Source organism: Malaclemys terrapin, chromosome 1 (assembly GCF_027887155.1).
Source record: "Malaclemys terrapin pileata isolate rMalTer1 chromosome 1, rMalTer1.hap1, whole genome shotgun sequence".
NCBI classification, from domain to species: domain Eukaryota; kingdom Metazoa; phylum Chordata; order Testudines; family Emydidae; genus Malaclemys; species Malaclemys terrapin.
Genome location: NC_071505.1, coordinates 255,937,319 through 255,952,501, shown reverse-complemented (window position 1 = coordinate 255,952,501; position 15,183 = coordinate 255,937,319). Strand labels below are relative to the sequence as shown.

General features: G+C 42.4%; 1 protein-coding gene across 3 annotated transcripts in view; it reads right to left on the bottom strand.

Annotated features, from left to right (window-relative positions):
- SLITRK5 (SLIT and NTRK like family member 5) overlaps positions 1 to 14,634 on the bottom strand; it is a 97,541-nt gene extending 82,907 nt beyond the window's left edge. Inside the window, exons 1-3 of one of the 3 annotated variants that reach the window (XM_054011971.1) lie at positions 14,400 to 14,634; positions 8,952 to 12,009; positions 7,346 to 7,369 (exon numbers count right to left, since the gene is read on the bottom strand). In XM_054011971.1, coding sequence (XP_053867946.1) covers positions 9,170 to 12,009; positions 14,400 to 14,592 — 3,033 coding nt within the window. In that variant the 5' untranslated portion in view covers positions 14,593 to 14,634 and the 3' untranslated portion in view covers positions 7,346 to 7,369; positions 8,952 to 9,169. Of the gene's footprint in view, positions 1 to 7,345; positions 12,010 to 14,399 lie in introns of all 3 variants that reach the window. The other 2 variants (XM_054011962.1, XM_054011953.1) reach the window with 2 other exon arrangements.
- Between the last annotated feature and the right edge of the window lie 549 nt (positions 14,635 to 15,183).

Genomic DNA, 15,183 nt, shown 5'->3' with positions numbered 1-15,183 from the left:
CTAGTGTAAGACAGTGCTTCAACTAATTTTTGAGGTAAGTTGCGTAAGCAAAAGCCTCATTCTTCAGTGGTGTAGTGTATCTACATTAGGGATCTGCACTAGTAACTACATCACTGTTGTAACTACAACTATGGCTATTTCCCTACCCTAGACAAGTCCTAAAACAAAACTCCCATTGACTTCAAAGAGGATTTTGCTCGATGTCACAATCCAATCTGTAAGGGCACAGGCAGAGCGCCATTAAAATCAATGTTGCTATGTGCAAGCACAAGTCTACCTACATGGATCAGATCAGCATCAGGGCCTAACGAAAGGATGCAGTATTGGTCCACATTTTTTTTCTAAGAACATTAGGTTAACAGCCTTCTGCAAATAATAGATACTGTATGTTAATCAGGCAGCATATTAAAAAAGGTTTATATATAAAAATAAAAGCAATCACTGTGATTCATGAGAAAGAAAAACACAAAAATAACAGAACACATCTGTTATCTCCACTCTACGGAACTAGATGATTATTTTCAAAAATACATGTTATAGAGCACTTCTAAATCTTTGCATGACCACTGGCTCACAATATTTGAATATTTTAACCAAAATCAATATTGATTACATTACATACTAAATTTAGACATAATTGAACTTCAGTTAAAAAAGACCAAGGCTGATTTGTTTTGACAGAAAAAAGAGACAAAGGGAAATAAAGCAACCTCTAGAAACATTCAGGTTCATTATATTATAAGGTGTTGTTTTGTGGTTTTCTTTTGCACTATATACTATAATTTGACAAGCAGTATCCATATGGAATGATATTGAAAAAAAGACCCACCAGGGAAGACAAAATAATCTATGTTAAAGATGGGACTGTCAGAATACAGTTTGATCAAAACCATTATAGGTGAAATCCTGGCCCCGCTGAAGTCAATGGAAGTTTGCTATTGACCTCAGAGAAATCACAATTTCACCCTATGGTCCATTTTCCCTGTAATACACCTGAATAACCCTCATTAAAGTTAAATGTACATTTCAAAGGGACACTAGACTCCAAAAGAAATAAATGTTCACCTAAAGTAAATACTATGTATGGCTCATGTTCTTTCATCTTATTTACTTTAAATTTAAGAAAGTTGCTATGGTATGTAACAAAATAACATTTTTATTTAAATAGATCTGTTACATTACATGTGTGTATAAGTATTTTAAGAATAATGTGAAACTCAACCCAAATTTAAATGAATTGCAATGTACATATTGAAATTTGCTAGATATAATCAAGTAAAATCTAGCTAACTTTGCATCCCCCTTATGCAACCATAAAGCATATGGCTGATAAATAGCTCTGAATGGCTTATAAACCTATGCAAGAACTTTTTAAAGTTGAATTAATATTAATACTTCTTTTTGGTCAAGGTACTGCCACATCAAATTTAACAGAATGCACTGCCAACCTGAAATTATATTTATGATTTTAATTTTATATATTTAAAATGAAATTCACAATGAGAAAATTGAATCTCATCTAAAAAGTGTGGTCATAGTAATCAACCTTGCTTTATGAGCTGTTAATGTTCTAGAGTATGGAGTAATTGTCATTAGTACCATAAGCTGCACTGTGATTGTAACTAAAGCTGAAATATGTTACTGGATAGCAGCACAGTACAAAGAAAGCAATTTTTGCCATCCAGAGATTATCATATAACTGAGTACAAGTTATTAAAAATTGCAAAAGGTCTACAACTAAATTAATATGTACTGTCCACCTAATATGGTCCCTTAAAATGACTGATTTGTTTTAGTACGGTTTTAGTTAAATTAATTATGATTAATGTATTTTAAGTACATTATAGTATTATTATAATCTGTTAGATTCTTTGGTCAAAACTGATTTGTAAGATATTTTACAGTAGAGCTGAATCTGGGTCATTGTGACTATATGTAAATATTTTCAAATGTACTTCTTCAAATGTAAATACCTTATTTTAAGATGTAGCTAATGAATCAGACCTTGAGCCTAATACTGACATACATATTCAGGAAAGCTGTCATTTTGCTTTGGACCTGATCTTACATTCTGTGTGTACCCAAACCTCTCATTAACATCAGCAAGAGTTTTTCAAAGATAAGGTCCATAGGATTACATTAACTTCAGTGGGACACTGTGTAGATACAACAATCTGCCCACATGCTACACTAGGGGTCGCCAAACTGTGACTCACGGGCCACAATTGGCTCTTTTACCATTAAAGTGAGTCTCGCTGAGCCCTGGCCTCCCCCCTTTTCCATCTACCAGACTGGAGGGGGAGGCTCGGGTCCTCTGCCTTGCAGTGGGGTGGTGGGGTAGGGACTTTTGCCCAGCCTAAAAGCTTACATAAGAACTGAAAGCACATTAGGCCTAATCCTACAGGCTTTAATTGCCAATGAAACTGCATTTGATAGTAAGAACACACCATATTCACTCATTAGCATAGCCTACATTGATTTACTAAGTCTTTATGAAAACAATATGTCTAATTTCTTTTATATGACATGTATGGCTTTACTTTTACAATCACATTGATGGTAGATGGGATGAAGATATGAGTACATTTGTATTAAACTTTCATCCTCTTAACTGGAAACAGTTGCTATATTATTCTTTTTTGGGAAAAAAAAATCAGCTTGGCCAAAAATTATATTTACTTCACATTTGATATACTGGTGGTAAATGTATCTCTAAAAAAAAATAGATGAAACAGTGGTGATCTGATGCTATCCCTCTTATCCAAAATATGATTGTAAAAATAAGCCCCTTCATGGTACTGTTACAATTATCATGATAGATAGTTAGCCTGACTTTCATAAGCCAAGTAGACTGTTGAAATCAGAATGAGAAGGAAATGTTTTATTACATGTCATACTCAAGTAGACAATATACTGCATCAACCTCTTCTCTCCCCCCCACCCCTTTCTCAAAGCTCCAGTCTGACATTCCTGAAGAATAGCCCAGGAACACATGACTTACAGCAGTGGTCACCATTTGTCATATAGAAAGATGTTTCAGTGGAAGCTGAACTACTCCATAGTTTTCAAACAAATATAAATATATTCTACATAAAAAGTGCAAAATGGCAATAAATATTACATAGGGTCTGATCTTTTCTGCAGACCTTACACTGTCAAAACTACTATTGGGGGAAATTTTTCTATAGTAGGTTTGCCTAAGTAAGGACCACAGAATTATTTTTTTTTAATTCATAACTCATTGTATCCAAGGGCCTTATCTTCCATCCAGATTTAAACAGAACTCCCCACTGAAATCAACTGAGAGTTTTGCTTTCAAAATGGTTGGGGGTAATATGGACCCAAATTACATTTTAAAGTGCAATGCTAAAATACTGTTAATTTGCCAGCAGATTGGAAATATATGCAAATCATCCATACTGCTCTATGCAAAACCACAACTGAATATCATACTTTATGTAGTGAAATGCTTCCCTTTACAAAATAGCAATGCTTAGAATGGTTTATTTTAGGAATGCAAGGCCAAATTTTGCTCTCTGTTCTGCTGTTGTAAATCTGGAATAATTCCTTTGAAGTCAATGGTGTAGCTCTAGACTAACACATGTATAACCAAGAGAAGAATTTGGCCCATTATCTGTAAGTTAATTAGTAAATTTGATAACCATTTAATTACTACATTCATTGCACTTTATTCCCTTTGAAATCCAATTAATTAAATGTTTCTGGTTTCTACTATCTAAATGTGTCTTTGTGTTTTCTGACACTATTCCATTCAGTGTTTTAAGAATAAACATTCATTCTAAAACCTGTTTATACCATTTTTGCACTATTGTCACAATACTAGTTATTTTGAGACTTATCTGAATAACGAAAAAAGTAAAATGAAAGCAATAAAAATTACAAAGATGTATCACATTTATATTAGGATGGATCACAGTTACACATAGATGGATTGACAGATACGCTGAAGGTAGCAGGGCTGGAGTGGAAGGAGGCTTAGACACACACTGTACGGGAGAACTCACACTTCATTGGAGCACAGTACAGAGATGTTTAGGACAGGACCTTATGTAAATGAGCTCACAGCCTTTTCATCCCTTTCACAAGCCAACCTCAATTTACCTCCTTTGGATTTTGTTTCCACTTCTCTATGCAGGGCCTACAGTTCCTTGTAGAACTGCTGCAGGAGGACAATGTGGGGCGTGTGCGGGGGGGTATTCTCTAAAACACGTTAACTAAAGCAAGTAATTGCAGCTTTGCGAGGCTGGTGGTGATGAGAAGGTGGGTGTCTTTGTCATTCACTTTCTACTACTCACTCTACGTTGTTATTTGTTTCCAGTAGTAATGACAATGTCCTAGGAGCTGTGCAGGCATAAGGGAAGACTATATTTCTGCCCTGGGCTCTTGAGGGGAATCATCACTCCAGTGGTCCTATCTTCACCCGAGAGCTCTTTTAGTCTCTCCAGCTGTCAGGAAAATGAGGAGCACCAGCCTCCTCACATCAAACTCCCTGCTTGTCCCAGTACCATCTCCCAGCCTCCAGGATGCCATGGATAATTGTCTTGGGATGGATTTGTGCACTTTGCCCCAGACAATGGACCCATATGAATTATGCAACCAGCTCTGATAGGGTCTGATAATGTCAGAATCCATTTAAGCCTCTTTGAGGGGTGCAGAATACCCATATCCACCTAAGCTCCACTCTGCTCAGCTAAAGGACCAATATTTTGCTTTCTGTCATTATTTGATCAGTAAATGATGACTTTCCCTCAATTGAAAGTAACTACTTCTTCTGACAGATCTTTAACATGGCATACTATAAAATTACCAAAAAGTGACTCTTAAATGTCAGAGAGAAAGTGTACCTCATTATATTTTATAACTTGTATGTAAGCTATGATAGTAATAACCTACAAATAATTATAAAGTATTTACCCACCTAAAACTATATTTATCATACTAGTATTATATTGCACGACATTACATTAAATATTACTGCTTTCTTAGATTTATTTTTTCTATAATGTATTTATATGGGCTAGATTCTTATATCTTATTCATGTTGAACAGTACCTTACCCTTAATTTCAATTAAATTAAACTACTAATCAATATGACAAGGAGTACCAGAATTTTGTCTAAAAGGAATACTCCTGAGTATCAGTTATCTAGTACTATAAATAGATAATGGAAAATATATGAAACTGAAATATACCAGTCTTTAGACACAATCCTACATGTTTTACTCAGCTACAACTGACATGAAAGTCAATGTGAGTTCAACATGAGAAAAGTGTGCAATAATAGGTCCTATAGATATAAAAGTGGAAACATCTTTCATGTCAGATGTTTAATTGATGACAAAATGAACACAAAGTTTGCTGTTCAAAACAATTTATAAAAACAGCTAGAAAATACATGGGTGAATGTTGTGAAATTAATGTGAAAGAAAGAAGGAAAGAAAGAAAGAAAGAATCTGGACCCCAAAAAAGAAAATCTGTCCCAAAAGCACAATTATGAATATAAGACATTGCATCAGTATGCTAAACAGTTGGCAAAATACTGAATATAGAAGATAGATAAAGAAATCTTTTGACTTGCTTTTATAAATAAATGTTATATATTATATTGTCAGAATCTGTATGTTAATTCTAGCACTTACATTTTAGAAATTAGGGTTCTTTTGCCTTTATTTCTCTTTTATAATCGATTTACATGAACTTTTGAAAGAAAATGTATAGCTATATGGCTCTTTCATCTCAGGAAACTCAACATATCTTGTCAAAAAGGGCAACAATTGGACAAAAAGGGGAAGTGAATTAAATGGCTCCATTAAAACAATTCTCAACTTAAAAAAATAAAAGGATTAATATATTTTTTTCTCTGACACTTTTACTTCTTTGGTCAGCACTAACTCAGCAGATCCTGCTAGCAAAACTGATGGTTTCACTGATCCTGCTAGCAAACAAAGGTCATATTTTCCATATAAATATATTGCTCCACAACCAAAACTACCTCTGTGATCAGACATTCTGTCACCTCTTTCTACCTATAATTTTCTTCAGAAAATTAATCATTGTAGCCTCTGCATGGGTAATCCCATTTCTATTAAGGTCTGAGTTATCAATGTCCCTCTTAGTTGTATTTCAGGATACTTAATGAGCAAATGATCTTTTTCAAAATTCATGTGTCTTTTAAGAATTCTTCTTCAAAACTACGCGGCTGGAGGTTAATTGATTATGTTTAAATTTCTTCTTCAATAATGGCTCTCCTAATATTTTAATTTTTTGCTACTTGTAGTTGGTGTAGGGCACTGAAGAGGATTTCACTAATTATTCTGATTTTAGCACGTGTACTGTTAGAATGTTTCCTGGTCTCAAATATCAAGTGTATGCAGAGAATATGGAGGCAGCAGATTTACTGGCATCAGAAATAGCAGCATCAGGAACTCTGACATAAAAAGACTGTTCAGGCATTTCTATCACCCAGGTCTCATAAATTCAAGCTGTTCCTGTGCATTTACACACTTGTGGATGCTGCCTCTTTGTGGCAGAATGCCATGTAAAATGTACCTTTCACATTAAGGACCAGATCCTGCATTTCTACTGAAACCACCCAAAACTCCCATCAACTTGAATTTTGGGTGCACAAGAAAAAAAGTTTCACATCTGAAGGACCACGTATTGCCCTGATCATTTGGACATTACTAAGAAAATCTCCTTCCATGTCACTGTGCAAGCCAATGTGCTTAATTGTCTTCTCACTTGTAGCCATTTAACATCAGTGTAACTGCTGACTTTAATGATTACTCCTAATTTACACCAGTGTAAATGAGAAGAGAATGAGGCCCTTTGGCTTTGGCAATAGTTCAAAGGGAGTTTTTTGCTCAATAGAAACTGCAGAATGAGACCTCAATCAGCACTTACATCTCTCATTGACTTCAATGAGAGATATGCTGCAGATCAAGAGCAGTATACACCATAATGCCATGTGTTGTTGCTTTTGCAATAAAACAAGAAGAATCTCCTGTTCACATTTAAAATCCACATTTCAGTATATTGACCAAACCACCCAGAGTTATGTATGGTCATGCACATTTGATTTTGTTTGTTTGGGTAGTGGAAGGCATGGTGGAAGGGAAGTACACATCCCAACACATCATTCATCCTGAATTGCTGAAGGCCAGTTTAACACAAAAATAAAGACACATACTTTACATAAGTAGAAAAAGCAGCACAGAACAGAGCCCTTTTGCAAAACAGATGTACTAGCGAATCCTGGCCAAACAATACCAAATACAATAACCTAAGAGATAAAGGTAAAAAAGAATGTGAAATATCACTTACCCTGATCCATATCTTAAATGAAGACTTTAGAAAGGAAAAAAATGTAAATATGAAACTATACTTTTAAGCAAGTTCGTGATTCACATAGCAATGTCCAGTTCTGACCCATGTCAGGTATCTTGATAAATTACAATATATTGTGTTTTGAAAATAACCTGAAGAACAACACATCAGATTATACTGTTAGTTCCTTTCCGTTCAGACTTCATTGCTAGTAAAGGCAGTTTCACATAGCAAAGTTTGATTTTGGCAAGATATTGTGAACTTCAGGTAATCATTACTTCATGTCCTTACATTTGAAATAGTTATCAAGTGTTTATTCAGAAATTATTTTTAAAAAATTACATGTGCTGGGATACATATGAGACACCAGTTGTCCCATCTTACAGTGATGCTGTATTTATGGATATCCTTTTAATTGCCTGATGCCCAAAGGGGTAAAGACATTATATAGAGATGTGTACAGTCCATCATTTGGTCTTTCAAAGTGCCAGTATACACATGGATCTGTACAAGTGCAATTGCATTTGACTAAACAATCAGAAATTGGCTACAACAGTAGTCAAATCATTATATTTTGGTTGAGTAATGAAAAGAAACAATTTTCCTGCTAAAATCAACGATTTCCACATGTCCCTCGCTAGTTAGTCCGACTAATTGCCCTAGCAGGAGGTTCCCAATACAATATTATTTTATCCTGACCAGATTGCTTGTCTTAGATTGTCTTTTAAATTTGGTCATAATTACTGTTAATTTTAGTGATTTAAAATATCCTCCTGATACCACTTCAGCTTTGGAAATAAAGCTCTGCATGTAGTGCAACACTTCTGAGCAATTCATAGACTCTGGGCCCCATCCTGAAAAAAAAATTACATGTCCATGTAACTTTACTTATGAGAACAGTTGCACTGACTATGGCCCCAGTCCTCCAAACTTTTGGGCATGTGGCTAACTTTACATACTCACTGAAATCTATGGGACTACACACCTGAGCAAAGTTGTTCATTTGCCTAAGTGTTTGCAGGATGGATGCCTATGCCAAGACTACTTTCATGAATAGAGTTACGTGGGTATGTAAGTATTTGCAAGACTGGGCCCTAAAATAGTGAAGGAAAGAGAAATGCTAATGCACATATAAAAATAGGTGCTACAATAAAATATTTTATAGTTCATCAATAAGTTATTTTCACTAACCAGTTATGGATCATATATCTCTGCCCTCTTTAATGATTTGTCAACATCTCTGGTGATCTTTTTTAAAGATCATAATATATATATTTTTTTAATTCAAAAGTCCAGAAAGCATACAAACACATCCTTTAAAAAAGGAAACCTTGTATTAAATCGGGTGTGCAAATCTTTCCTTAAAAGCCATTTAGACTCACCCAGAGCTAAAAGGGGGAAACGTGCGCTGCACTCTTCAACCAAAGAGAAAATAAAATTTAGCAACGCCTGTCCAACAAAATGAAAGTGACTATGACTTTTGTACTTATAACCTGCACGAGCCAACCTAAGTAAACCCTCTTTCCCCCCTCCCCAACACACAGACACACAAACACACAAGAGCAAGTGTTGTGCCCAGTTTACACAATAGATTGTTTCCTACTTGTAAAAATAAAAATGAAACAGCACACCCTTTCAGTATCATTCCCCGAAGCTGAAAATCCTGTGCCAAGGCACTTCACCCTACAACAAAATGAGTTAAAGGGGGGAGGGAGGGGGTTCAGCATTTGTGTTTCTTTGTTTTGTGTGTGGTTGTTAAATACAAATACTCTAGAGGAGGAGGAGGAGTCGCTATGGTTGTTGGGGGGAGGGAGGGATTTCTCAGAACTGGCTGAATGTGGTCTGTTTTTCCAGCACTTCGAGGTAGTCCGGCTCTGCGTTTAGTTTTGCTTTTAACTCCAGATACTCGTTCCTGTTGGGCTCTACATAGACAGTACTCGGGGGGCTGTAGAGCACCGTCTCCCGGAGCCTGCTGTCCCCCGCCCCGGGGTGCAAGTACTGATGGGGCCGCATAAGGTCATAGTTGGGGGTGTAGGTGTAGGCGGCGGGGAATTTGGGGTAATCGGGGAGATTATTGCCGGGGGTGCCCAGCGAGGATGAGGAGTGTTTATCGGGCTCCAAAATGCCCCTGTAAAAGCGATCGGCGTCTTGCACCGGGGAGAGCAGCTCCTCCCGGGGCTCGATGGTGCTGACGCTGTAAGTGGGGCTCCGCAGGGGCTCCTCCTCCCCCGGGGACGGCGGGGGCGGCGGCCCTTGCTGCAAGTGGTGGTTGCTGTAGGTGACCTTGAGCTCGTGCAGGTCTTTGTAATCCTCGCCCGCGTTGCCCTCCCGGGAGCGGTAGATGGGGTTCTTGCACATGTGGCCCAGCGGGTGCGGGATGTACTCGTACACGTGGCCGGCGGGAGTCTTCACCTTGGGCAGGGCCGGGCCGCCGCCGCGCGGGTGGCGGGGCTGCTGCGGCGCCGGGTGGTGGTGGTGGCCGCTGCCGTAGACGCTGTACTGCATGTTGAAGGAGCTCACGTCGGAGTTGTTGGCGCTGGCCGGGTCGCCCTGGCCCTTCTTCCGGCGCTTCATTACCAGCACGAAGAGCCCCGCCGCCACGAACACCGACATGATGAACACCAGCAGCAGGCTCAGGATCAGCACCGACAGCGGCACCGACGACGAGGGGGATCCGCCCCCGCCGCCCGAGGGCGCCGCGCCCCCCGCCGCCCCCGTGCTGTTGAGCCGCACGGTGGAAGAGAAAAGGGTGGTCCCGCCCGGCAGCTGGATGGAGGAAGGGGTAGGGGTGGAGACGATGATGTCGGAGTAGTCCGGGCACAGCAACTCCGACCTGATGGTCCGCATGTCGCTCTGGGAGAACTTCTTGGGGGACTCGCAGATGACCTGGTCCACCAGCACCCCGGTGTTGAGCTGCTCCAGCCACAGCTTCATGCCCACCACGTCGCAGGTGCAATCCCAGGGGTTCTCGTGCAGGTCGATCTGCAGCAGGGATTTCAGCTGGTCCAGCACCCCGCTCACAGGCAGGTAGGAGAAGTGGTTGCTCCTCAGGCTCAGCCTGTAGAGAGTCAGGCCGGAAAAAATGCTGGCGGGCAAAGATCTCAGCAGGTTGTTGTTCAAAAACAAGAGCTGGAGGTTGGGGACTGACTCAAAGGTGCCCGCCTCGATGTCCCGGATGATGTTGTACTGCAGGAAGAGGTACTGCAGGCTCTGCAGCCCGTAGAACAGCTCCGGGCTCAGTCGCTCGATCCGGTTCCCGTTCAGGTAGAGTCTTCTCAAATTAGTTAGATCCCCAAAGGCCCGGTCCTGAATGACCGAGATCCGGTTGTTGCCCAGGTGCAACAAATCCAGCCCGGTGGCGTCCAGGAAATCCGCCCTGCGCACCAGGGCGATGTAGTTCTCGGTCAGATACATCTTCTTGGGGTTGTAGGGTTTGGGCTGTAGCTCGGAGATACTTTCGATCTTCCTCTCCTGGCAATTGACATTGAGGCCCAGGTCGGAGATCTGCAGGTTGCAAGTGCAGGCGGTGGGACATTCCAAAGGCACCGGGGATTTGGTCTGGTAGGCGATGCTGGGGCCGTAATTGCTGTATCCCAGGTCTTTGGAGGGCAGGCGGGAGGTGGGACGCACCCTGGTCTTGTTTGGTTGACGGGTCCCTTTAGGGGGCTTCAAGGGGGATTTGTAAACAGCCGAGGAAGAGGTGGCCACGGAGTTGACCGAGGCCGGGGTAGTGTGGAAATACCCTGTGGTGCTCAATGGTGTCTGCGGTCGCATTTCGTAATCCGAGATGAGTCTCCTAGGGCAAAGCTCCTGCTTGGAGACTTCATCCAAGTCTCGGCCGTGCAAGCGGAAAGGGGTTTCACAAACCACGTCCCCCACCAGAGCCGAGTAGGAGATACTGTCTAGCCAATCCTTCAGAGCGATCAACTCGCAAGAGCAATTCCATGGGTTCTCCTCCAGCTGCAGCTCAACCACTTTATCCATGTGCTGCAAAAGGCCCAGGTAGGGCAGCAGCTTCAGCCGGTTACCCCTCAAGTCCAGGTGAGTTAAGGGCACAAAACGGAAAAGGTTGTTGGGCAAACTGGAGAGGAGGTTATCATTGAGGATCAGCACCTGCAGCAAATGCAGTTTGCTGAAAGCATTGGGTTCAATAGTGCTGATGTAATTATAATCGACTTGAAGATACTCCAAACTCTCCAGACCAAGGAAAGTGTCATCCCTTAATAGTTCCAGCTTGTTATTGTTCAGGTGCAGCCTCCTTAAGCCCCGCAGACCATGAAAGGCCCCCGTTTCGATGTCTTGTATGTCATTGCTCCCTAGATGCAAAATCGAAGCCCCAGTGTAATTAACAAACTGGTTTGGGTAGAGTCTGTTCAAAAGGTTCCCAGATAACAAGAGGTGATAGACAGGGAATCTTGGTGGGCTGATCTCGAAAAGGCTGATGATCCCTCTGTTTTCACAGCTCACTGTTAAGATGCTGTCCTTTTCCTCGCAAGGACACGCCTTATCGCAGATTTCCCCATAATACTCGATGCTTTCTGCCCACGACAGGACTAGCGATGTTAAAGCAACCGCTATCGTCTGCAGCATCCAGATATGCATTTTTTTGTTGGGGTCCTGTTCCAAAGTTACTGTAGAGCAGCAAGCGTACATTTTAACTCCTGTAGGGCAAGAAGAGAAAAGAAAACGTAATAGCATAAAGATTTAAAATATAAACCAGACACAAAGTTTTCATTTATCAGGGGGTAGCCGTGTTACTCTGTATCTACAAAAACAACAAGGAGTCTGGTGGCACCTTAAAGACTAACAGATTTATTTGGGCATAAGCTTTCGTGAGTAAAAACCTCACTTCTTCGGATGCACCAAAGTTTTCATTTATTTATTTTAGTGTGGGGGTAGGTGGAGAAGGTTGCTATTCAAAATAAAATTTTGTCATTTCTAATTCCAAGTGTTTTAAAAGCTGGATAACACTGAATCTGCTTGAAAGGACAATGTTCAACTCCTAGTGAGTTAAACGTCTGCTGTATTTTTAAAAGGTAAGGTCACACTGGAAACCGTTCTGTTTCTATTCATATGTGCTACATTTCAGTGTTTCGTCGGATTTTTTTTTTTCATGACCAGCCCCATAAATATACATAAAATGGCTGTCAGTTCGGTTTCACGGTTCTAATTTAAAAGTAAAAAGCACCATTTTATGAGGTTTCCCATCTCAGCCCTATTACCCACCCCCCTTTCTTCCTTTCAGAACCTCTTAAGCGAACAGCGCACTGTTAAGGTCTTTCCCCACTTTTACAGACCCAAGGTGCTACCGTGATTATTTTTAACCATTGCTGGAAATGCCATTGTCGGAAATCCAAAGAAAAAAGGTGAGATATGTACATTAATTCAACACATAGAATCCTGCTGGATCCCCCAAATCACCTCTTTCCTAAAACGGTCAATGGCTGTATATATATGCATATTTTTTTTTTAAAAAAAGCACATAACTTTTGTGATGGACTTCTCCAGCACTGCAATGAGTTACATCCACCGTGTAACTGAATGCACTTACTAGCTCTCTTTAGTAACAGTATTCATGTTTTGCATCTCCACTCACATAAGTAACCTTACTCGGTTGATATTTATGAACACACGTACAGCGAGCGCGAGAGAGAATTAAAGGGGACGTTTGAGCCACTCACCCAAAATTTGTGAAAAAATATATAAAACATGAAGATCACCTTCGCAGGCTCAGCCATAACTGGCATACTGTTTATTCCCAATGTTTTTTTGTAAAACTAGCCTAATAGAAGCGGAGAGATCTAACTAGGTCTCATGGAAATATATCATCGCCAACACTCCAAGCATTGGAGAAACTGATTATAAGCAAGGATGGCTGTCAGTGCTCTTCATCCTTTAGGGGCGAAGACACCCGAGCTGATTGAAAGCCAACGGGGAAAAAAAAATCCTACCATTGACCTACGTCAGTGATTTAATACCCGAATTTTATCTAGCAGGAAACAAATCCGATTTTCTTTCTCTCTTGCAGTCTGTCTCCTTGCAGCTTTCTCCTACTTCTACTTGTCTAAAAATAATATTAAGAGCCAGAATATGTACATCTGTGTGTGTCTGGGAGTGGGGGGGAGACTAATAAGTCATTGAGACTGCATTTTCTACGGTCAACCTTCTCTGAGCGTCACTCCTCACGGCAACACTCGCTTGGAGAAACGCACCCTAAAAATAAGTCTCATTACTGCAAGACATCTCTTGTGGCAGCGAGTTCAACGCTGAAATCTAGCACTTGCAGCATAGGGAGGGAAGCAGCAGGGAATCGGACGTCTTGGCGAATATAGATATATATCTAGATATAAATATACAATTTCGACCAAACGTCTACCGGATCGAAATTACTGAAGATAAACGGCTTCACTGCATCAAAGCTGCATCAATCTTTCTAGTTATCGCATTTACCTTGCAAATTCTTTCTCAGCCCGATCAGATCTATTCATCCATTAATCGCCTGATCTTCAAACCAAACCAAACCAAACAAGAAAAAAAGCCATTGCGAAACGTGCCCGGGCAGTATAGTATCAAACTCCCGGGCATTTTGCAACTTTAATTCAGTTATGATTAGTAAAGGAGATAAATACAGTTTCCCCTCCCCCCTTCCTCCTTCAAGAAAACGACGGGGGTGGAGATCAAGAAAATAAAGTTGAATCTGTGCAATACAAGGCTGCAATCCTGCCTGAGAAGCCCGTCTGTGATGGCTGTGCGCCGCTCCTTGCCAGATCTCGGTGGAGGGTCACGGTTTGCGGGGGGTGTATTGCTTTCCCCCCAAAGAGTTCAAACCCTAGCTCGCCGCACTGCACGGCCGGCTCTAGGCAGTTTTCAGTACCGCCGACAGCAGCAGCAGCAGCAGCCGCCGGACACCGCCACCTAACTGAGCAGCACCCCGAGTCGGGAGAAATCCTGTTCCAAAGGGGGGAAGGGGAGGAGTTGCGGAGGAGGGGGGCGATTGGGAAGCCACAAAAAGACACAGACAGGAAGGGGGGGAGTCAACCCCGATACTTACTGAGCCTGAAATCTCCAGGGCCCAAGCATTGTTGCAACCCATACAGATGCCTGTTTGGGGTGTGCGCTGCGTGCGAGCCGCCCGGGCGAAGGAGAGCGGCGGCGGGGCTTACAGACGGGAAGGTTGGAGAAGGAACGCACGCACACGGCGCCCCCCGCCCAGGCTGCGCCGAGCCCCCGCGGCACACACACATCGAGCGCGGCGGCGGCGGCGGTGCCAAGGGCTGGCTCCCGAAGCTGCTCTCAGCGCTCTCCCTGCGACCAGAGAGTGGGGGGGAGGGGGCGGCGGGAGGGAGGGGCGAACAAGAGAGAGGGAGTGAGGGGGGGTGGAGAGTGGGGGGGCGGGGAACGGAGGAGAGAGGCGGGCAAGTGGAGGGTCTAGAGAGCGGAGCCAGGGGAGGGGAGAGGGGGACTCAGGGAGGAGAGGAAGGGGGGTGAGGGGCGCACAAAGAGGGAGGGTAGGAGGAAGATGGGGGAATGGCTGTACACTGGGGGTTAACTGAGGGACCAGGAGGCTGTTCCCTTTCCGCCTCTCGCTGCCAGGCTGCGGGGCAGTCAGCTCCGCAGGGCGCCACACAGGGACTCACATGCCGATACAACAAGCTACCGCGCCTGCCCCCGGCGCGCACTCCCCGCGCTCCCCCTTCCCACGGAGAGGCACAACTTTCTCCCCGCTCCGCAGCAGCTTCCAGCTCAGCCTCCCCCTCCTCCCCTCCGCCCAGCCGAGACCCAGCCTCCTGATTTGCTCCCCCGCCTCACACCATTGTCCGCCGGCCGGCCCCCAC